Below are 22,886 nucleotides of genomic sequence, written 5' to 3' on the forward strand. Positions count from 1 at the left end.
CATGGCCCTCCCAGCTCTCATCTCCAGCATCCTTCATTCGCTCACTTGTCAACACAAGCGCTCTGCTTCTCCTGGGACATTGACTTCCGGTTGTCCCGCCTGCACCGAGCACAAGCGGTGCTTTTCCTTCTTTTCTTCGGAAGCGGGAGGCAATCATGCGTGCTGCTGTCGTCGCACCCCTCCTGGCCTTGGCGGTGAACGCCCGCCCCCAGGACCCTCCTACGTCTGTTGGTGAGGCTAATCCCCTTTCCACCGAGACCTGTTGTGAGACGACCGTCTTCACCGAAGCAACAATCACCGTAACGAACACACAAACGTCCACCTATGTGGGCGGCGGCGAGGCTTTCTTCACCGTCACTAGTGTCATTGTTGGCTCCTCAACATCAGTTATTGCCGGTAGGCAATGCCCGCCAATGCACTTTGCGAAACCGAGTCCCGGCTTTGGTCCATTGCTAACTCGCACTTGTAGGGGCACCTTGGCAAACTCCTTACGACCCGTGGCAAGACGATCCGTGGCACACCCCTTACGACCCGTGGCCGACCCCTTACGAGCCGTATGAGCCATACGACCCGTACGAGCCATACTGGGACGATAGTGTCTACTACACCACTGTCTACACGACCGAGTACGACGAGATTTGCGAAACAGGCCTTCGTCCGCATCACTACACAGTCACTGACTACTACACCGGTCCGACGTATGGCCCTCATCATCCGGACTATATCCCTCCGGGATTCACCCGCACCACCGCCGTCTGTGATGTCTGCGATGATGGCTACCCCACTAAGACTTTGACCGTCCCTTGCCACGACCGTACTCCGCGCCCTGGCTATGGTCACGATGATTCTTACGGTGGTTACGACAAGCCTTATGGCGATGACTATGATTCTTCTTACGGTGACTACGACGATTCTTACGGCGGCGACTCTTACGGCGGCGACTCTTACGGCGATCCTTACGGCGATTACAACGATGAGTCTTCTTACGGCAACAAGCCGTCGTACAAGCAATACCCTGGAGGCTACGACGACTCAAGCTACGGGCCGAGCTACTACGAGGACTCCTATTCGTCCGACTCTGAGTGTGGTTCTGGTTGCGACAAAGACAAGCCGTACTACGACCCGGATGACTCTTGCTACTCGGAATCTGAGTGCGAATCTGGATGTGACAAGCACAAGCCATACTACCAGGATGACTCGTACTACTCGGAATCTGAGTGTGAATCCGGATGTGACAAGCACAAGCCGTACTACACCCCGGATGACTCGTACTATCCCGTCACAACCCCCTACAACGACTACTCCGACCCGTATGCCACGCCCGCTTATCAGAACACCCCGTACAACAACGGCCCGGACTACGACGGCCCAGACTACAACGGTCCAGACTACTACAGTACGCCGACCTACACTCCCGAGTACTACAACGGTCCGGACTACAATGCCTACAGTACGCCGACACCAGACTACTACGACGGTCCAGACTACTACAGTACGCCGACTCACGATTACTATAACGAACCAGACTACTACAGTACGCCGACTCAAGACTACTACAACGGACCAGAGTACTACACGCCGACCTACACTCCCGGCTACAACGGACCAGATTACTATGACGGACCAGACTACCGCACAGATGACGATTACTCGGACTCTGAATGCGATTCTTGTGACAAGGGCCATAAGGACAAGCCGTACTACTCTGAGCCGGAGTGTGAATCTGGTTGCGACAAGAACAAGTACCACTCAGACTCTGAGTGTGACTCGTGTGACAAGAAGTATCACTCGGACTCTGAGTGTGACTCTTGTGACAAGAACAAGTATCACTCGGACTATGAATCGGAATGCGACTCGGGTTGCGACAAGGACTCAGGCTATGAGACGGAGTGTGAATCTGGCTGTGACAAGAAGCCGTACTACTCGGACTCGGAGACGGAGTGTGAATCCTGTGACAATGGCTACGGGGACAAGCCTTACCATACTCCTGGCGACTACTACACACCGACTTACACGCCCGGGTACTACGGCCCAACGCCAAGCTACTACGACGGACCGGATTACAGCAACGACTACGACGGACCGGAATACAGCAAAGACTACAACGATTACACCACCTCCGGCTACTGGTCCTCGCCGTATTACACCCCAAGCTACTACCCGACGCCGAGCTATGCCCCGAGCTACTACGAGACTCCGCCGCACTACAACGAGGAGCCGTACCAGACTAGCTACCCCGACAAGCCATACTACTCAGATTCTGACTCGGAGTGTGAATCCGACTGCAAACACAAGGGCAAGCACCACGACTACTCAGACGACGATGATTACACGTCCGGCTACTGGTCCTCGCCGTACTACACTCCAAGCTACTACCCGACGCCGAGCTACTACCAGACCCCGCCGAACTACAATGACGAGCCGTACCAGACCAGCTACCCTGACAAGCCGTACTACTCGGACTCTGACGACTCGGAATGCGAGTCTGATTGCGAACACAAGGGCGACTATGACGGCGACTACGAGGGCGACTACTACACGACGACAACAACTACCGAGTGCGATGATAATTATCAGACGAAGCCACCTTACGCGTACAGCACTCCTTATAGTCCTCCCAACTACTACAGCCCGCCGAACTACAACAGTGAGCCTGACTACTACACTACGGCGCCCAACTACAACTACGAGCCCGACTACAACACCAAATCGTACTACAACAGCGAGCCCGACTATTACACGACGCCGGAAAACCACTACAACGAGCCCGATTACCACACGCCACCGCACAACTACTACAACGAGCCCGACTACCACACGCCAGGGCCCAGCTACTACGACGAGCCCGAATACCACACGCCAGGGCCCAGCTACTACGACGAGCCCGACTACCACAGCACACAGTACTACAACAGCGAGCCAGAGTACTATTCTACGCCGGTCACACCAGGATACTACCCCACGACGCCAAGCTACTACGACGGGCCGTACTACAGCAACCCCGACTACCATACAGACTCAGACTACTACACCACGGAAGATCCTTACTACTCGGAGCCGACGGGCTACTACGACGAGCCCAAATACGGCGATCACGCCACGTACACCATCACCGTCCACGAGTTCTGCTCCACCGGCCTCCACCCCGCCACGTACACGGTTACCGAGGGCTGCAAGCACAAGTGCACGTCTCACGGAGATGACTACATCCCCAAGGGCTGGACCACCACCTACTCCGAGTGCAACGAGGGCTGCGGCCCGACGCCCATCCATGCTACGCTCACTGTCACCTGCCACAAGTGCCACGACGACGATGACTACGAGCCCACTTACGCGCCTACGTATGAGTCCAGCTACTACGAGCCCCCGTATACGCCCACCTACGAGCCTACGTACACGCCTCCGTACACGCCAACCTACGAGCCTACGTACACGCCTCCGTACACGCCAACCTACGAGTCCAGCTACTACGACGAGCCCACCACTTACCAGTCCAGCTACTACGACGAGCCGTCTACGTACGAATCCTACTACGAGCCGTCCACGTCCTACTACGACGAGCCGTCCACCTACGAATCCAGCTACTACGACGAGACGTCAACGTACGAGGAGCCCCCCTACCACCCCACCACTCGCGAGCCCGACTACACCACCTACGACCCGTACGAGCCCACCACCGCCGTCGAAACTCTGCCAACCTCCTACTTCGGCGGCGGCGGTCCCGGTGGCGACGACGACGACAGCGAGACTCGGACCGGTGGTGGCGCCCCCGGCGGTGGCAGCGGCGAGGGAGCTCAGACCGGCGGTGCTGGTGGTGGTGCTGGTGGCGCCGGACAGGGAACTCAAGGCATCGCCAGCGGCGAGCCCTTCCCGACCGGGACGGGTGGTGGAAGTGGCAGCGGTCCAGGCGGCAGCGAGCAGACCCGGGTCGGCGCCGGCTCGACGAATCCTGGTGGCACGCCTACGAACGAGGGCGCGCCTACTGGCTTCAGGCCTACCGGTCCTCCCGGCGGTCCTCCTGGTGGTGGCTCTGGTTCAGGCTCTGGTGGCCCTGGGTCGGGCTCTGGCTCTGGCTCTTCTGGCGACGGCTCAGGCGACCCAGACGGCGGCTCCACCGACGGCGCGAGCAACAGCGACGACATCTTCGGCAGCGCGGCGTCGAGGCTTTCGGTCTCGGTGGCGGCGGCGGTCGTGTTCGGCGGCGTGTTCATGTCGCTGTGCTTCTTGCAACTATAAGAGCGTTTTTCTCGGCAGCCGGTTTTGTGGCGGCGCGGCAAAGCAAAAAAGCACGCATGCATTATACTCCCCCGGAAATGTTTGTCACTGCCTTTTTTTTTTTTACTACCACTTGAAATTGGGAATATTCGTCATTTATTCTTTGCTTTCTATTATTCTTCATTCGCTTATTTTGGAAATCTGTGTACTCTAAAACTGGCCTGCTTCCTCGTGTAGATAGGCTCCCGGTTGGTTTTGGCGAGAGGTTTTAAAAAGCACAAAAAACTATTATCGAGGAGGCGGGGAGGGGGAGAAGGGGGAGGATGGCGGTTGCTTTTTCGGAGGGAATACTGGGAACTTAGGTAATACTGTAGTGTAGGAATGAATAATGAGATGGGTTGCGTATAATTTGGGTTCTTGACTGTGACTGAGTGACTGCTTTCGGGGACGCCATCCCAATGAGCGCTATCATTATGCAGATCCTGACTAGACTTCTAATTAGAACGGAGGCATTCCACGAAGCGGAAAAATCGGGAACTACGCCCGATTCTGGCATGGACTATTCAAGTTGCCGTTGAGACGCCCTTGCAGTCGGTGACGTACTATTGTTTAAATCAGGAAATAGTATGACAACAGTGAACGGTCATGTTGAAATGGTACGATTTATCAAATATTTGATCAGATTCCAAATTTCTCCAGCTTGTTCACCAAAGAATGAGTTTCTCGCGAGGACATGCGCCACAGGTGGTACGACAAGGAGTTTGCGATGTTGATTGAATTTGAGCGCTGCTCAAGACCCTTCGGTTGGGCATGTTGCCGACGTAGTCGAGACCCCAGATCCCTTTCAGCCATCCAATCCGGGCGACCCTTTCTTGAGCAAACCAAGCCGCCCGCAAACACTCCATTCCTCCTACTTGATCTTCGCAGCATCCAGCGTCATCCTAACCGCCTCCCTCACCGACACCGGCTCCACCCCCACCAACTCATTCTCGACCAAATGCCAGAAATTCGCCGCGCTCCCCTCCTCATTAAACTGCCCGCTCAGCGTCAACCCCCTCATCGCCTGCTTGATCTCCCCCTTTTCCAACAACTCCAGCGCCTCCGCTTTCATCGCCTTGATGTCGGCGTGCTCGACGGAGAACTTCTCGCCCAGTTCGGCTTCGAGCGCTTCCAGGATGGCGTTCTGCGTCAGGTCGCGCACGCCGCAGACGAAGACGGGCCTGTTGACGATGGCGTCGGGCGCGCGCAGCATGTTGAGCAGCGCCGTCGCGATGAGGGGCAGAGGCGTCCAGCAGGTTAGGTTGTTGCCCGTGCCGTAGATGGTGGCTTTGCGGGCGGCGAGGTCGAAGCCTGCGGGGCCGCCGAGGAGCCCTGTTGTTGGGTACATATGTTAGCGGGTCGGGTTGAACAGATTTAATGATGACAAAGACAAATGACAGACGCCTGAGCCTATGATCCTTATGGCGGTAAGATTAAATGAATGGATGTCACTCACACATATCAAAAAACGGCCCCCCATTCAACGCCGTCCAGCAAATCTTCCCCTCCGCCGCCAACCCCATGAGGTACTTCCGCAACTCGACCTTATCCCCGACGTACGAGGGCGGGAACACGGCGTACTGCGGCGTCATGATGTTGGCCACGAACTCGCTCGGCAGGAACAGCTTGACGCCCGCCGCCACGGCCGCGTCGATGAGAAGTTTCTGCGGCGCCCATTTCGCTTGTCCACCGGGGACGAGCGACAGCACCGCGTCTTGGTTTTGCAGCGCCGCGGTGAGAGAGGCTTGGTTGTCGTAGTCGACGACGGTGACGGTGATGCGTGCGTCCGCCGGTTGGTAGGAGCCGCGGGTGAGGGCGGTCACGTGGAAGGTCCCTTCGCGGAGGAGGAGCGGGACGATGGCTTTGCCGACGTTGCCGCCGGCCTGGGTGGGGTTAGTTGGTGGTTGTTGTTGGGGGGTTGGTGGATGGGGGTTGTGGTTGCGCATACTCCGACTATGGCGATGTTTTTGAGCTGCATTGTTTTGCGGGTCATTGAGTTTCTGCGTTGCAACTTGTTTTGTGGTTGCTTAGATTCTGAGAGCAACCGTGGTGGTCTATATACAGTTTTTGGTGTTGTCGGAAGGATGCAAGGCACCGGCGTCAGCGCGGCAGCCTAGTGTGCCTGTTCAGGCACCGGATCCTTCGCAGCCACGCCGCAAGCCACAGTGGAGCGCTTATGAGGGCCGAGACCCACCACAACCTCGTTCATGCAAGTAGCCGTACCATGTGTATATGTGAAACATTTAATAGGAATACTTAGGTTGCCAATCAATGAAGGTAGAAATCCGGTCGAAAGCCTGCACATCTGTGTAGCAATACTCACAAGACTTCCTTCGAACAGCACTCGATAGTCCAAGTTTGGTATCGAAGCCACGACCACTGTTTCACTTGAATCACCAAATAAAAGGGCAAATTATGTAGTCATAAAGATCTTTTTTTAATCTCTAGATCAAACTCCGAACTCCGAAAACCAATGCGTGTCGAATTTAATATCCCAAGCAGAAATCAAACCTTGCTCAAGGGGAAAATCCAGAAGGGTACTCAGCGAATAGTAGGAAGACTTAGAGAGGCCACTAGACGACGCCAGCAGCCCTCAATTTCGCCTTCATCGCATCCTTCAGAGCTCTCTTCGTCTCGCTATTGAACATGCCATACTGCTTGCTGCGCAGCTTGTAATCCAGTTCAATCACCACCGCCGCCCTACTCCTCAAATCGGCCATTTGAACCGCATTGTGGCGGAGCAGCATCCTAGCAGGATAGGTGTTGGAAGCTGCCGGAGCAGGATCGATGTCGTTCCAGGTCCTCTCCCAAACCCAGGCGTAGTAGTCTTGCGTGTCCACCGAGACCTTGAGGACATCCTTCAGGAACTCGGCGGGCCCGAAGGATGCGTCCTCGGCATGCTCTTGCAGCAAGTCGTGCAGCTCCTCGCGCTCGAGAAAGCCGCCGTCGGCGCAGTGCTCTGCCAGCCCCGTCATCGCAGTGACCACATCAACCCAGGCGAACACCGTGCGGACGTCCAGCGTGCCGCCGTGCTGCTTGAACTCGATCGTCCAAGTGTTAGACGCACGCTGGGGATCGTGCGGGTGGTAGTGGGTAGCGCTGCCGCTGGCACCGACGTTTGTGCCTCTGTACGCCGGCAGCGGCCAGAGGTCGGGGACGAGGCAGTTGTTCAAGTTGTAAGCAACCAACCTGCTACCACCCGTCAGACGCTGAAGAGCGCGATTCAGCGTGACGACGTGGTTCGGGTCGTTGCTGCCGGCAGTGAGGTCCTCGATGACCTTGCACCAGCTCAGCGGGGTACCCTCCTCGGAGACATCCGGGTCTGCGTCACGCTTCCATCCGGAGGAGGGAGGCGTGAAGAGAGGGATCTTGATGTAGCCGTTTTGGTCGACCATGTCGACCGTCGGCTCAGCCCAGGTCGATTCCTTGATGCGGTCCGCCGAGTGGAGCTCGTCGATGACGCGCTCGAACCCGGTCGCCAGCTGGTAGAGGTTGCCGATCGTACGGAGGGTGAAGATGCGAGAGGCGTCATCACTCTTGCCGACGTGGACGTGAAACGCGCAAGTCTCGTTCACCAGTAGGCGCACCGAAGGGCAGAGGCCCTGGCCCGAGTTGAGGTTGTCCTGGAGGGTGCCCAGGACGTGGTTGATCTCTCCACGCCAGTAGTCCTGGTCCTGCAGGGAGAAGATCGGGCTCTTGAGCTCGATGGCCTCGGCGATGAAGCCGCTCGGGAGGAGAAGCTGCTCGTCGTTGCTGAGCCGGACGGTAGGTTCGGGGGCAACCGTCCACTTCTGGTACCTCTCGCTCATGGGGCCACCAATGTTGTCCCGCGGCGTAAAGCCGTTGACCACGGCTTCAACGCTGTGGTTGCTCAGGACCCTGTGAACGAGCTGACGACCCTTCGAGTGGAAGAGCGCGTCAAATGCAGGGGCGCCGCTGCTGTAAAGCTGCTGCTTCATCTCCTGCCCATCGCCAATGAGAATGAATTCAAGCTCAATCCCGAAGGTCAGGTCGGGGATCGCCTGAGAAGAAGCGTTTGCACTAACCTGCTCCATATTGAGGTTTGTGAGAAGGTAGATTGAAGCTGTTTGGGAATGTGTAAGGGGGATTGTGGGATCGTTGGATGCTTCGCGGTGCTTCAGTGAGGTAGTGTTGTCGTGTTTCGCAAGCAAGGTAGAGCGGAGTATATATACGTCGCATCCTGAGCAGTGTTCCTATACAATGGTGTTCTCACTATATTTGAAAGTGGAATTCAGTGTTTTTAACACGAATATTGTGCGAATACAGTAAAATCAGTTCTTGAACAACAAAGAGAATTGTCTCAGCGTACAACTGTCTTTCCGACACATTAGCAAACACTTTGTTGAAACGCACTGCACGGGTACAGGTTAATGAATGCCAAAGAATGAAACAGAATGGCAGAAGTCATCTAAATGCCATATCCGCTAGAGACAGCACCAGTTACAACGGACCCGTGTGTGGGGCAACCAGGATCAGAATATTCAATCTCGCCAAAACAGGTATCATGACATCTACACAAGATGATCATCAGTGGTGTCCCCGCTTGATTTCGTGAGCAGACCTACCCTCCGTATCTGACTCCGCATGCATTCATGTAGTCTTTGCAAATCATTGCAGGGCATGCGAGTTGGTGTAGTCCGAAACGTCCGTCTGTGCCTTGAGCGATTGAGGCGGAGGTGGTGGCGAAGAATGCAGAAGTGGTCAAAGACAGTTGGCTGGCGGAGATGGAAGGTCTCTTCGTGGTGATGAAATGGAGGGAAGTGCTAGTGCCCGGGGTTCCATTTTCAGCAAAAGTTCGAGACGACATCACCACCGAGATAGTTTTGTCGGGTATCGTAACAGTTGGCACACTTGAGAATGGTGAGGCCATGGCGACAGCCACGAGGGGGAATATACAATGGATGCTGGAAATTAGCATGGTGACTTCCGGAGTGATGACTGTAAGGATGGAGTTTGAAGCTTGGTGAGCCTCGACTTAGGTAGTGCCCTGAATTGATATACCCCAAGTTCAAGTTAGCCAGTCTTACCACACAAGCAGCTACTGAGTTTTAATTTCCAGCTCTTGAAAATTTGCGGAAGCTTTCGAGGTCTCCTGGATTCTGGAATAGCCCTGATGAGCTTAGCTGTACTACAGAAGTGGCGCGAACCGGGATAAAGGCTGTGTTCGACCTCATTCTCCTGATGGGAGGTGGCAAGAGAGACGAACTGGCGTAGTCTACCGTGGCAATGGGTGCTCGATATTGGTGATAGAGAAATCTGTACGGGCTCGCCGACGAGATGCAGACATTTTGGCGGATTAAGCCGATGAACGAAGGGAGCACAAAGAATTAGCACCAAGAAGAACGCAAGGGTGAATGCCCAAACTTCAAGATACGCGAAGAACATAGACATGAGCGAGTAGCAGGATCTCAAGTCCTCAACAAAGATGACTGTAGAGGGATGCGGGATATGTTAAGACGGGCAGATTTCAAGTCGAGGAATGGTGGTGACTTGACAGTGAGGTGAGTATCGTCGGGTGGCTCGTACCTTCCTCTTTGGGAAAGCAGCCAAAGGAAGCAAACACGCCAAGCATCGCGGACAGGGATGGGTCCGTGAGATAACCCTCGGTCGCGCGCGGTGCAATTGTGGACCTCACGATACCAATGTCGAGCAATGGCACCCGCCGCCACCGCCGCAAACGGCGTCGTCCGGCGCCTTGAGCCATCGCGACTCATCATCAACGCCTCAGGTCCGGCTGCTGTTTCCACAAGACGGGTCCGACGCCGCCTCTACCTGCCGACGTGTACCTCGGGAGCTCAACAACACCAACGCCGCCATGCCCACGCCATCTCGGTCGATCTCCCGCCCCCATCGATCGCTGAGCTGCTCGGCTCCGACTCCGCGCCTCAGACCGAGTCAGCACCTGCGATAGCGGACGCTCCGCCGCCGCCGCAAAGCGTACGGCCAGATAATTCGACTTTGGAGCTTGTTCCCCGCATCGCCCGCTTCCCCGGCATAAACTACAAGCGAGTGCTTCCACACGCCTTGCGCGCCCGCGATGCCGACGTTGTCGTCAATTGCATGCTATTTGGCGCACACGATGCCGCTTTCGTCTCGTCGGTCCCTCCGGTCGCGTTTACCGAGATACTCCGCCTGGTTTCCACCCACCATGCCTTTGAAGCGGCTGAGCAAGTCTTGAGGAACTCGTGGTGGGCGCGTGGCCTCGGTGTCTCGTCAATCACGGGCTCAGTGGACCAATTCCTGAGAGCTGCGCGCATGATGGTCGCTCATCGGACTCAGGCCAAGATTCCGCTGGGTCTTGCAGACTACAAGGTGCTCCTGCGCTTGGCGGCAACTGCCGCTGACAGGTCGGTGGCCATGGATCTGTGGGGTGACCTCCACAAGGGCAGTCTGGTCCCTGACACCGAGTGCTACAATGCTCTCATGCACGCGCTTCTATGGGACCGACGCATAGGCCGAAACGACAGCACCTGGCGCAGGCCGCTCGGCTGGAGGGCGGATGGGTACTTCCAGTTGGCTAAGAAGAAGGGCATCCTGCCATTTGGCCCTCCTTCGGGCAGCTACGAGGGCATTGTGTCGGCCCTTTTCGACGAACTACTCAATAGCGAGCGGCTCGGCGATGAGACTACTATCGTGCATCTCATCACCGCTCATGCTCGCGACGGCGATCTCACCAACGTGAAAAGCGTACTCCAACGCATATGGAACATCCGTGTCGACGAGCTCGCGGCCCACGGAGTGCAACGCTCACCGCCAAAGAGCTTACCTCCTTCATCTCCTATGCATCCGACTTCCCGTCTTCTGTATGCAGTCGCGCATTGTTTCGGCGTCAATTCAGAGCTTCCGGTCGCGTTGCGGCTTGTTGACTTCATCAGCACCACCTACAAGCTCTCGGTGCCGCCAGACGTGTGGTCTGAGCTGCTGAATTGGACATATGTCCAGTCCACGATCCGTTCTGGTCGCTTTAAAAAATTACATCGAGTCCAAACCCAGCTGCCTCTGGGCGCAACCGAGCGGCTGTGGAGCATATTGACAAGAGAGCCGTACAATGTACGCCCGACGATGAAGATGTTCCACCTCAGCGTCAACGGCCTCACCAAATGGCAACGCCACGACATCGCCTTCCAGCGCATCCGCGACGGTATTGGGCTTTACCGCCAGCACTGCATTAATGCTCGAGTTGCGACGCGCCAGGTCGAGGCGGCGAAAAATGGTCTCGCCGTTCCCGGCGCGCCCATTCACTCCCTCTCCAAACTCCTGGCCACGCAGACGGTTTGGCTAGCTGCCGTCAAGCGCGACCGTGCGTATATCCGGCAGTGGTGCAAGATGTACCTGAAGCGTGGCTACGGGTTCGGCTTTACGGAAGAGTATGTGGACGAGAATGGCGAGAGGGCCCGACGTCGAGAACTCATGGCTGAGAGGCTCCCCGAATGGGCGTACATCGACGTTCCCAATTTCGTGGCCGAGTTTCGAGGCTTTTGTGATCCAGTAGTCAAGTACCGCACGCACACTGGCATCGTAGAGCTGGAGCTTCTCCAGAGAAAAATCGCGGACAATGTGGCCATTAAGGGATTCAAGAAGGGGTACACTCCGGAGCAGGTGATTTCTTTCTGGGAGGGACTCAAGGTGAAGCAGATGTTTTCAAAGCTGGTGCGATGGGTGAAGGCGAACAAAGACTAGCGTCTAGAGGCTTACTGCATTAGACACAGAAGCTGTCATGGCCAAGTGTGTATATACCAGGACAGCTTAGACCGAGAGATAAATTCCAGAAGGATTTGGGTGTATATAGCTTGGCGCTGGCGCGGCGATCAGCCACAGCGCCACGGGCCGTTGCAACGACGGCGACAATTTAGCTCGCGAGAAGGTTTCGGCAGAGGCGCGCCGCACCTTATCATGACGTAGGAATCGTCCCCATGCATCATGAATTGTCCCCGACCGCGCAACTAACGGTCAACCGACCCAGCAGATGATGGTCTCGGCAGCTAGATGGCGGAGGGTAAGACAGCGGGACGGCAATGGGCTTGGCGCCGCGCACGGGACGGGCCAAGCTGTGGATGATGACGCCGACGATTGCAAAGACAGCTCGCGTGGCGCCCCGGCGTTAAGGCAGCAGTTACGCCGGTTCGCAAGCACTGCCGCTTTTGCCATCATCTCCCGCGAATGCGACTTTCTGCTCCTCCGCCGCGCGCGTGTGCCCAGAGCCTCCTTCTTCTCGACTTTGTTCTATCTCGCTCCGCCACTCTTGGACTTGTCCCCCGCCGAGACCATGCCGACCATTCCCGCGTGCTCCACTCGAAGCGATTAGGAGAGAAGGTGCGCCTATAGGTAGGAGCTTCTCTCCCCAGGATTACATTTACGGGCGTGCGCTCCTTCAGGCGCGCACTGCCCCAATGCCACCTGTGTCACCTGTGTTTCTCTTCTGACCTCGCCCAGTTTAAGTCCCTCAAGCGCTCCCGTCCAGCGGGCGCACCGCGACAACTCAAGGCACCATGGCAGTCCTCGGCCAGACATGGACTCTCACCAAGAAGAACCTGCTCATTGTAGCCCTTCGCCACCCGCTGTCGACTATTCTGCGTGCCGTTCTCTTGCCTATACTGTTTGTACGTGCACCAGCGTGGGCAGTGGCGGCGGTTGTGGGAAGTACCTTGCTGGTACCATTCATAGCCGTGGCCGTTTGCCTTTCCCCAGAAGACCATGCAGCAATACTGACCCACGCAGATGTTCTTTATTTCTTATGCTAAGAATTTCTTTGTCCCGCCCTCGGAATTCGGAATCGGCTCCGCTGCGCCCGTCCGCTCGCTCGAGAACGCCCTGAACGCCGCGCAGGGAGGTCGCAACAAGGTCGTCTTCGTGAACAATGGCTTGACTGGCGGGGATATTGAGACGGTGATCAACTCGATTGCGGGCACGGTCCGGTCCGCTGGCAGGAAGGTTGCAGTGGTGGAGACCGACATCGACCTGCTCTCCGAATGTCCCAGCTCCTTGCGTGGCGTTTCGACATGCTTTGCGGCCGCGAATTTCCATTCCTCCCCCAGCGAGGGCACCGGCGGTATTTGGAACTACACGCTTAGGGCTGATGGTGCTCTGGGAGAGCGCATCTACGTCGAGGAAACGAACAACGATGCCCAAATCTATATTCTCCCTTTCCAGCACGCCATTGATGCCGAGATCGCCTCTATTAGCGGCTCTTCGTTGCCAAGCACCGTCAACGAATATCCGTTCACCCCCAGGACTGCTCAAGAGCGCCGAGACCAGATCCGACACTCGTACATGGGGGCTCTGATCAACATTCTGGCCGTGGCCTTCTTCATTGGAATATGCGGGATCACCTACCAACTGACCGGCCACATGGCCTCGGAGCGAGAGCTAGGCATGTCACAACTGATCGAGGCCATGACTCCGAACAAGCATGTCTGGCACACCCAAGTCGCGCGTTTGCTCGCCAACCACCTGGCCTTCGACATCATCTACCTCCCGAGTTGGGTCATCATGGCCGCCATCATGCGCGCGCTCGTGTTCCCCTCGTCCAGCTACGGCCTCCTCATCATCTACCACCTCCTGGCCGGCCTGGCGCTCTCCAGCTTCTCCATCCTGGGCGGCAGTCTCTTCCGCAAGGCGCAGCTCTCGGGCATCACGGTCGTGCTCGTGTCCATCATCCTGGCCATCGTCGCCCAAGTCACCAAAACCCGCTCCGTCGGCGCCGTCGCCATCCTCAGCCTGCTCTTCCCGCCGATGAACTACACGTACTTCATGATCCTGCTCGCGCGGTTCGAGCGGAAGGACAGGGCTGCGAATCTCGTCGAGGGCGCGCCGGACAGCCCGTGGCAGTTGCCCGGCATCGCTTTCTGGATCTTTCTGATCATCCAGATCTTCGTCTTCCCGGTCATCGGCGCTTTTGTGGAGAGGTCGCTTTACGGAACGGCGTCGAAGACGCGCAAGATGACGCTGGATTCTGCAGATGGCCCTCCCGTCTCGATCAGGCTGACCAACTTCACCAAGCGCTGGCAGCCCAGCTGGTGGCACCGCAATGTCGCATGCCGGCTCGGTGCTGCGCGCAAGGAGACGGTGCTGGCGGTCAATGACTTGAGCCTTTCGGCGCTGAGAGGTCAGATCATGGTTCTCCTGGGCGCTAACGGGTCTGGAAAGAGTACCACCTTGGATGCTATCTCCGGTCTCAACACCATCTCGAGCGGATCCATCGAGGTCGACGGCAACGGCGGCTTGGGTCTTTGCCCTCAGAAGAACGTCATGTGGGACGAGCTGACCGTATTTGAGCACGTGAAGATTTTCAACAGTCTCAAGGCTTCCAAGAAGGACACCAAGGAGCAGATTACCGAGCTGATCCGCTCTTGCGACCTGGATATCAAAGTGAACGCCAAGGCAGGGACGCTCTCCGGAGGTCAGAAGCGCAAGCTACAGCTCGCCATGATGTTTACGGGTGGAAGTCGTGTCTGCTGCGTGGACGAGGTTAGCTCCGGTATCGATCCGCTCTCGCGTAGGAAGATCTGGGATATTCTACTGGCCGAACGTGGAGCTCGCACCATGCTATTGACGACGCATTTCCTGGACGAAGCGGACTTCCTTTCGGACTTCATCGTGGTGCTGTCTCGGGGTAATCTCAAGGCTGAAGGTACTGCAGTGGAGCTCAAGCACAACTTGGGCGGCGGATACCGCATCGTTCTCGATAACGCTCTTGTTCAGTATGCGCCGAATGCGCTGCAGAGCGTTCCACGCAAGGTTCTGTTCGATAAGACTGTCTACCAGGTTGCGGATTCAGCTCAGGCCAGTGTCTTGACGGCCGCGCTCGAGCGGGAGGGCATCACGCAATATCAAGTCAACGGCCCCACTATCGAAGATGTTTTCCTGAGGCTGGCAGAGGAGATTCACGAGCAGTCTTCGGGCCCGGAAACTATTGTTCAGGGTGCCAACACCAAGACGCTAGAGAGTATTGATCCTAGCAAGGCGGCTTCAGACTCGGAATATGCCTCTGAGGTGAAGACGGAAAAGGGACAGCTGGAGATGACGACTGGAAAAGGGACAGGCTTCGTCAAGCAGACTTGGGTGCTGTTCATCAAGCGCCTCATCATTCTCCGCCGCAACTGGTTGCCCTATCTTGTGGCAGTTCTTATTCCAATCGTTGCCGCTGGACTGGTCACCTTGTTCCTTCAAGGATTTGAGGGCGCATCTTGCAGTCCTGGCGCTTCAACGAACAACCCGAAGTCGGCGAATTTTGACCAGTCAGAGGTCATTGAAGATGGCCTTCTCATCCCCGTCGGCCCTGCGACTGCCGTTTCACCCCGTCTTCTGGCCGCTGCTTTCGGAATCGATGCAAGCAACTTCCATCTGGTGAACAGTCTGGACGAGTTTAATACCTACGTTGCGGATAACTATGCAAATGTCACGCCAGGTGGATTCTATCTCGAGCCCAACGCTGCGCCGACATATGCTTACGTCGCCGACAACTATCAAATCTACTGGTCACTTCTCACTCAGAACATCTTGGATACCCTTCTTGCGAACACTTCGATAGTCACGTCTTTCCAGTCGTTTGCAGTTCCATACTCGCCAGGTGCTGGAGACACATTGCAGCTTATCCTCTACTTTGGCTTGGCCATGTGCGCCTTCACTGGCTTCTTTGCTCTCTATCCGACCATGGAACGGATCCGCAAAGTGAGAGCTTTGCACTACAGCAATGGTATTCGGGCTGCTCCGTTGTGGATCGCGTACACGATGTTCGACTTCCTGTTCGTTCTCCTCGTCTCGGCGCTCGTGACGATTATCTTCGTTGGCGCGTCTGGCGTCTGGTATTCCCCGGGCTACCTGTTCGTTGTCTTCTTCTTGTACGGATTTACTTCGATCCTGCTGAGTTATGTCGTGTCCCTCTTCGTCACTTCGCAACTCGCCGCTTTCGCCTTCATGGCAGGCGGGCAGGCTGTGTTCTTCCTTCTCTACTTCATTGCATATATGAGCATTCTCACGTACAGTCAAGCGGCCTATATCGACCGCGACATCAAGACGGCACACTTCACCATCGGCATCATCACTCCCTCAGGCAACCTTCTCCGCGCTCTACTCCTGTCACTCAACTCATTCTCGCTCCTTTGCCGCGGCGATTCAATCGCCTCGTATCCTGGCGAGATCACAGTGTACGGCGGCCCAATCCTATACCTCATCATCCAGGCCGCCGTGCTCTTCGTCATCCTCGTGTGGTGGGACAGCGGCTACAAACCGGGCTTCCTGATGCGCTCAACCCACAAGCATAAGCACGTCGAGGAGACGGAAGCGCGCGGCGCAGATGTCACGGCAGAGATTACGCGCACCGAGCAGTCGGACGACCGGCTGCGCGTCCTACACCTGACCAAGCACTTCGGCAAGAACACAGCCGTCGACGACATCACCTTTGGCATCCCGTCAGGTGAAGTCTTCGCCCTCCTCGGCCCCAACGGCGCCGGCAAATCGACCACCATCTCCCTCATCCGCGGCGACGAGCGCCCCTCCCAGCCCGCCGACGGCAGCCGCCGCGGCGACGTCCTCGTCGAAGGCATCAGCATCACGCAGCGCCGCGCCGCCGCGCGCGGCTTCCTCGGCGTGTGCCCGCAGTTCGACGCCATGGACCAGATGACGGTGCTCGAGCACCTGCGCTTCTACGCGCGCGCCCGCGGCGTGCCGGACGTCGAGCAGAACGTCGCGGCCGTCGTGTCCGCCGTCGGCCTCGCACTGTTCCAACACCGCATGGCCGCAAAGCTCTCGGGCGGCAACAAGCGCAAGCTCTCCCTCGCCATCGCCCTCATGGGCAACCCGTCCGCCCTCCTCCTCGACGAACCTTCGTCCGGCATGGACGCGGCTGCTAAGCGCGTCATGTGGCGCACGCTCGGCGCGGTGGCGGCTGGCCGCGCGCTGTTGATCACGACGCATAGTATGGAAGAGGCGGATGCGTTGGCGACGCGGGCGGGCATCATGGCGCGCCGCATGTTGGCGGTTGGCACTGGGGAGGAGCTGCGCCAGCGCTTTGGCGATGGCTGGGTCGTGCAGGTCGTGTTGGCATCGGCGCCGGCGTCGGCCCAAGAGGAGATGGATGCTGTTTGGAAGTGGGTCGAGGCGAATGTGCCCGGCGCGGTGCTCGATCCGAGGGTTGCGCATGGGCAGGTTAGGTTTACGGCGCCGTGGTCGAGGGGTGGGGAGGTGGTGGCTGAGGATGGGAAGGAGGAGGGGAAGAGTGGTGCGGGTAGCATGGGGATTGCGGAGCTGTTTGAGAAGTTGGAGAGGAGTAAGGCGCTGTTGGGCATCGCGTATTACTCGGTCGGCCGCACGACGTTGGATCAGGTTTTCTTGAGTATTGTGGGGAGGCATGATGTTAAGGAGGAGAGTTAGTTGAGCGGGTGGGTGGGGCTTTTTTTCTCTTTTGCTGCTGCTGCTGCGGCGGCGGCGGCGGCGGCTGCTGCATCTGCATATTTGCATGGGAGGGGGCGTGGTTTGGATTCTTTGGGCCCTTCAAAGTAAGATAGACGAGGGGTTTGGTGTTTCTTGGAAACGTGGGATAAACGTGAAATGATAGACTTATTCATAATTTTTAACGACGTGTGCATAAACTCTAATAGTGTGTGTGTGTGTGTGTGTGCTGTCGCGATGGCTTGGAAGTGATACGAGGCCAGGAAGTCAGTTTATCGTTTTAGCTCGGTCCCTTGGCGGTGTACTTTCCTATTTGAGTTACTTCATACTTCAAGTGAAAAAGGGATGGCATTATTGAAAGCTTCTCGCGTGTCTTTTGGAGGAATTGGCGGTACACTATTATAGCTCAAGGGTCCATCATAGCATTGGTTTGGGCACCTCAACGATAAACCTTGTATGTGACATGTGTGACAGGGACGTATCGTGGATTTTCTTCGCGGTTCAACAAAAGGTACATCAAATAACTTGAGACGACGCCCTTATTGGCTGACGCACTTCCCCATAAGACGTCAGTACCCAGGAACTGGCTCCGGCGCAGCGCTCGGATGCTCGAGAACGGTTCCGCGGCCCGTAGCGAGCCGTTACGAAGGTTAGTTCCGTAAGATTATACTCCACAACTCTCTCCCCATCCCCACCCCTGACGATTACGTAGTATGTCCAATGCTGACCACTTCTTCTCCGAAGAACTCCCACATCGTGCTCAGATCGATTATTGTCCAGCTCCGATGACGCGCGTTATCGGGATCGGGTTCGTTCTTGTCTGCACGACCCAAGGCTGATTTACGGATCATCCGTTTTTTTTTTTCTTGCTCGCCGGCCGTGTCATGGGTTGCATATGTCCGGGCACAGAACAGTTCCGCTGCCCGTTCTCCACCACTTCTGCCATGCACGCAGCCAATTGGTCGGACGTTGCCCGCACAAAACCCTGTCCAGCGGAACCGCGAGCAGTGAGACACTGAGAGGACAGTGCTTGCTGGAACGCAGGCATGAAGGTTGGCAGGTGGCTGATGATGACGAAACAGAAGACCGTGAGGCCTCAACACTTCGTAAATTTGCCAACGTTTCTGCGATAAGCACAAGGTTTGACCGGATGCGCAGTTTTAATATAGTTCCCGCGGCGCTAGGAGAGCATTGAAGTTAGCTGGCTGCCGTTTCTGGAGGTGCACAACTGCCCCTCTTGCCCTCTTTGCCCTTTCCCCTCCTCTTCAGCCTCGCGGGACCGGGGTGAGAGCTGTGCGCACAGGCGCACTTTCATCGTCCCATCGAGAACACACGCTTTTCCCTTTTCTTTCCCCGGTGGTGAGACAGCCCCGCACTCGTCTTCTTCATCCTCCCGGCCTACATACTTCATCAATCCTTCGGCCCAGCTACCTGTCAGCCGGGTTGCAGCAAGTCATCCAATTCCTACCAACCCCCAATTACCAGAACCACGGTTACGCTTCTTCACACGTCCGGCACCATGACCAATCCAACCATCGAGCCCGCAGTCGAGGTCGATGCTTCGCTCGAGAATGACTCCGCCGCGGGATCCGACATGTAGGCAAATCAACACCAAATTCACCTCGAAGCTCTACACGTTCGTCTTTCTGACTCTGCTCGCTGCATTCTTCGGCAGGCAAAGCTACTCGACATCGCTGGCATCATCAGTCCGAGAATACAAGATGGAGCACGGTCGCCGCTTTCACGCCTACAAAGATGGCGCTTATAATTTCCCCAACGACGACAAAGAGCAGGATCGGCTGGACATGGTGCACCATATGCAGATGCTCGCGAAAGACAAGAAACTGTTCCTGGCCCCGCTCTCCGCGCCGCCAAAGCGCATCCTCGATGTCGGCACTGGGTACGTTTTTAGCTTGGTGGTGATGATGGTCAGCCCCTTCCCCAAGGGGCAAGACGAGTCACACAACTCCTGTGCGAGAAGGATTCTCGCTTCCCCGCTTCTCTCCCCCTCCCCGCGTGCGCATGTGTTGATTGGCTTTCTTGCTGACCTTTGTGCCTTTCCCCCGCTTTGTGGACTACAGGACTGGTATTTGGGCGATTGAGGCTGGCGACGCGTATCCAAATGCTGAAATCATTGGCAACGATTTGTCTCCCATCCAGCCGCATTGGGGTGAGTGGTTGTCCCCTTATGCCTTTAGCCTATATTACTTTCCTTTTCTTTTTTTTTTCCTTTCCTCCTTCTCCAAGCCCCCATAGCTAACCATCCATCCCAAACAACAACAGTGCCCCCCAACGTCCGCTTCGAAGTCGACGACGCCGAATCCGACTGGCCCACCGACCGCGCCGGCCTCTTCGACCTAGTCCACTGCCGCTACCTCGCCGGCTCCATCGCTGACTGGCCCCGTCTGATGCGACAAGCCTTCACCGCCACCAGACCGGGCACCGGCTGGGCCGAGTTCTCCGACTACGAGATGCGCTACTACGCCGACGACGGCAGCATGCCTGCCGACTCGCACATGGCCCGTCTCGCGGACCTGCTCGTCGACGGCTGCGCCCAGATCGGCCGCACCGTCTCCCCCGGCCCCCAGCTGCAGACGTGGATGGAGGACGCGGGCTTCGTGGATGTGCAGACGCGCCTGTGCAAGTTGCCGCTGGGCGCGTGGCCGAAGGATCCGGTGTTGAAGAAGATTGGCGCGTTTAATTTCGTGCAGACGTATGAGGGGTTGGAGGCGTTTGTGTTGGGCGTGTTTACGAGGGTCCTCGGGTGGTCGGCGGATGAGGTGCAGGTTTTCGTCGCGAAGTGTCGGAGGGATATGAAGAGGAAGGATGTGCATATGATGCTGAACTTTCATGTTGCGTATGGGCGGAGGCCGGAGGAGACGGCGGTGTGAGGATGGGGGGAGTGAAGGTAATTGCCATAGTATCCACGGCTGATGGATGGCCGGGAGTTACGGGAAGCATATTGTGCAAGTGTAGTAGTTAGCGAGCGACAGTGCTGCTGCTGTCACCATCAGATACCATAGGTCCCTCGCGCGGCTTAGTTGGGGCAAACACGTAAAACAGAGGAGTTTGGGAGTGTCTCAATGCGAACACACCGGGTGTTTGAATGCCATCGCTGGTGTTCGGGTGTCTTTCCGATCAGAAGCGTTTTCTAAAGAGTTGCGGTTCCCTACGGATAGTCTGACTTTTGCATATTTTTGTTTCTGCCTTCTCGTCTGTGCTCTCTGTAAATGGGCGCCCAACTTCGCTAGCAATGATTTGTTATTTAACTGTTCGTTATGAGGTCTGTATCAGTTTAACTTGTTGTGGTGTTGTAATTATGAAGAAGTTCAAAGACTCATCACAATGCTGTAGTTCTACGGATTTTATAGTAGACTGAAGACAGATAAACTCATTGTATCATATCTACGAAATCGAAAATTTCGCAGGTACGGATGGACCAAATTGCTCGGTTTGTTAGCGGATGGTTTAACCTATCCGCCTAGGCATATGCCCAGGCGTCTTCCTCACCAAACTTAAATTTATGTGTGCGGTCCAGGAGGGTATGAAGGCAACCAAGGCGTGGTGGGAGCTCCAGAATTTGTAAAAGCATAGTACACGGATTCACATCGATCTAGGCTCGTTCTCTCTGGAATAATATGGTTATTCTTTGGGGTGCAAGATGCAACCCTTACGCCTGTACATCCACTGGGCATAATTCTCTTCCTTCCGGGTCCCTCACATTCATTGAGCAGAGCCATCACCGCCGAACCGCCGTGCATACTCAAACCCCAGCCTCACGACGCACTCGTGACCTAACGATAGTGGGTATATCCTCCGCTATTGCCAGTAGAGAAAAAGAGAAGAGAAGAAAGCAAGGGAAAAAAAAATGAAATCTGTCTTCTCCAGCTCGGAACCCAGATTCCATCCATCACCTGGAACCATCAAATCAATCATGAAGGGGAAAAAAGAGCCATTTGACAAGCGACCGTGGGTATATCCTCCATGCAAAAAAACCGGTTCTCCATCCATGCACACATCTCCTTTTTCGTTAATTCATCATCGTCATTCATCGCTCTTTAGTCGAAGGAGAATCCTGCGAGCGACCGTGACCGAGGTTGGGTATTCATCTTGTGCCGAGAGAGCAAACCAGAGCTGAAAGCGAGAGAAAGAAGAGAAATTCGAAAGGTTAAAATCCGGATTCAAGTGTCGAAATGCTGAGGAGACAGACCACGTGCCGGCGAAAGAAGAAGAGTAAAGACGGTCCAGCGCGCGGAGGCGGACTTTGAAAGTAGTCGGACTTGGTGAAGGCAGAATGCTCAAGACTGAAGACGCAGGTCGGTCTCGCGGATTGGACCTTGGCCGTCAGCGCAGACACAGTTGCTGTGAGAGATTTGTCAGTGAACAGCTCAACTGAATGGAAAAAGAAAAAGAAGATCGATCGACGAAATTTTCGCTGCCGAAAGTGGGAGGTTGAAGTGAGGCGTCCAATTCACCACTGCACAATGACGCAACAGCCAGCAGCTTCGACACGAAGCCCGCATCCACGCCCAGCAGACCAGCTTCCTCTCGAACAAAGGGAAAGAGAACGCAGTCGTTCTCACACATGACAAAGAAAGAACAAGGAAGCGAAAGAGAGTCACAAAGAGAAAGATCTGCTTGCTGCACACACAAACTTACCCGTTCTCGTCGCACCTGCCGGTCATTCCGGCGGACTGTAGGCCGCACTGCGCGTCGCACGCACCCCTGCCCACCGTCGGGCACAGGATGGGGTCGACCAGGTCGCGCGTGTAGTCGATCTGGCCCTTGACGGCGCGCGGCAGGTTGCGCAGGGCCGGCAGCGGCGACGACACGGGGCGCGCGGCGGTAAGGGCGACGAAGGCGAAGAGCAGCGCTGCGAGCGCGCGCACGATGGTGAAGGAATGCATTTCCGCGGGGGGTGTTTTGGCTGAGCGATATGCGCGATTGCGTGGAGTGCGTGGTCTGCCGGGATCTGGGGTGGCGAACGTTGGGAAGCACGCTGCGCGCGATCGAGGGCTGTGGAACCCGGTGTGTGTGCGCGTTGCGAGGGTGTGTGGGAGAGGGAAAGGATGGAGGGCAGGTGGCGAAATCGGTTGTCGAGGAATGGGCAGAAAGCCGGGGGTGTCGCAGGACGAAAATGCGGAGGATCTTCAGGCACGGACGGGGGGATGGGGGCGGGTTGTGGGATTGAAGGTGAAGCGTGACTCTTTATTGCAACTGTG

The 22,886-nt window shown here is 56.3% G+C and overlaps 7 protein-coding genes across 7 annotated transcripts; 4 read left to right on the forward strand and 3 right to left on the reverse strand.

The window, feature by feature from the left end:
• Positions 1–155: 155 nt before the first annotated feature.
• On the forward strand, positions 156–4,236 carry LTHEOB_6338 (Calcium homeostasis endoplasmic reticulum protein; the record flags this gene model as incomplete). Its single annotated transcript, XM_035515583.1, has 2 exons — positions 156–396; positions 470–4,236. The coding sequence occupies 2 exons, from the start codon at positions 156–158 to the stop codon at positions 4,234–4,236; spliced, it is 4,008 nt and encodes a 1,335-aa protein (XP_035372921.1).
• An 889-nt stretch (positions 4,237–5,125) lies between these two features.
• LTHEOB_6339 (Isoflavone reductase family protein) lies at positions 5,126–6,232 on the reverse strand (the record flags this gene model as incomplete). The annotated part of the gene is made up of 3 exons (XM_035515584.1): positions 5,126–5,586; positions 5,711–6,137; positions 6,203–6,232. The coding sequence occupies 3 exons, from the start codon at positions 6,230–6,232 to the stop codon at positions 5,126–5,128; spliced, it is 918 nt and encodes a 305-aa protein (XP_035372922.1).
• Positions 6,233–6,827: 595 nt separating this feature from the next.
• Positions 6,828–8,309, reverse strand: LTHEOB_6340 (Amidoligase enzyme; the record flags this gene model as incomplete). The annotated part of the gene is made up of 1 exon (XM_035515586.1): positions 6,828–8,309. The coding sequence occupies one exon, from the start codon at positions 8,307–8,309 to the stop codon at positions 6,828–6,830; it is 1,482 nt and encodes a 493-aa protein (XP_035372923.1).
• Positions 8,310–9,927: 1,618 nt separating this feature from the next.
• Positions 9,928–11,955, forward strand: LTHEOB_6341 (Pentatricopeptide repeat domain-containing protein; the record flags this gene model as incomplete). The annotated part of the gene is made up of 1 exon (XM_035515587.1): positions 9,928–11,955. The coding sequence occupies one exon, from the start codon at positions 9,928–9,930 to the stop codon at positions 11,953–11,955; it is 2,028 nt and encodes a 675-aa protein (XP_035372924.1).
• Positions 11,956–12,764: 809 nt separating this feature from the next.
• Positions 12,765–17,646, forward strand: LTHEOB_6342 (ABC transporter; the record flags this gene model as incomplete). The annotated part of the gene is made up of 2 exons (XM_035515588.1): positions 12,765–12,875; positions 12,994–17,646. The coding sequence occupies 2 exons, from the start codon at positions 12,765–12,767 to the stop codon at positions 17,644–17,646; spliced, it is 4,764 nt and encodes a 1,587-aa protein (XP_035372925.1).
• A 1,574-nt stretch (positions 17,647–19,220) lies between these two features.
• On the forward strand, positions 19,221–20,555 carry LTHEOB_6343 (Methyltransferase type 11; the record flags this gene model as incomplete). Its single annotated transcript, XM_035515589.1, has 3 exons — positions 19,221–19,564; positions 19,746–19,834; positions 19,948–20,555. 3 exons carry the CDS (start codon positions 19,221–19,223, stop codon positions 20,553–20,555), a joined length of 1,041 nt encoding a protein of 346 aa, XP_035372926.1.
• Positions 20,556–21,962: 1,407 nt separating this feature from the next.
• On the reverse strand, positions 21,963–22,571 carry LTHEOB_6344 (uncharacterized protein; the record flags this gene model as incomplete). Its single annotated transcript, XM_035515590.1, has 2 exons — positions 21,963–22,026; positions 22,324–22,571. The coding sequence occupies 2 exons, from the start codon at positions 22,569–22,571 to the stop codon at positions 21,963–21,965; spliced, it is 312 nt and encodes a 103-aa protein (XP_035372927.1).
• Positions 22,572–22,886: the final 315 nt, after the last annotated feature.

The sequence above is a fragment of the Lasiodiplodia theobromae genome (genome assembly GCF_012971845.1).
Source record: "Lasiodiplodia theobromae strain AM2As chromosome Unknown scaffold_18, whole genome shotgun sequence".
In the NCBI taxonomy this organism is placed as follows: Eukaryota; Fungi; Ascomycota; class Dothideomycetes; order Botryosphaeriales; family Botryosphaeriaceae; genus Lasiodiplodia; species Lasiodiplodia theobromae.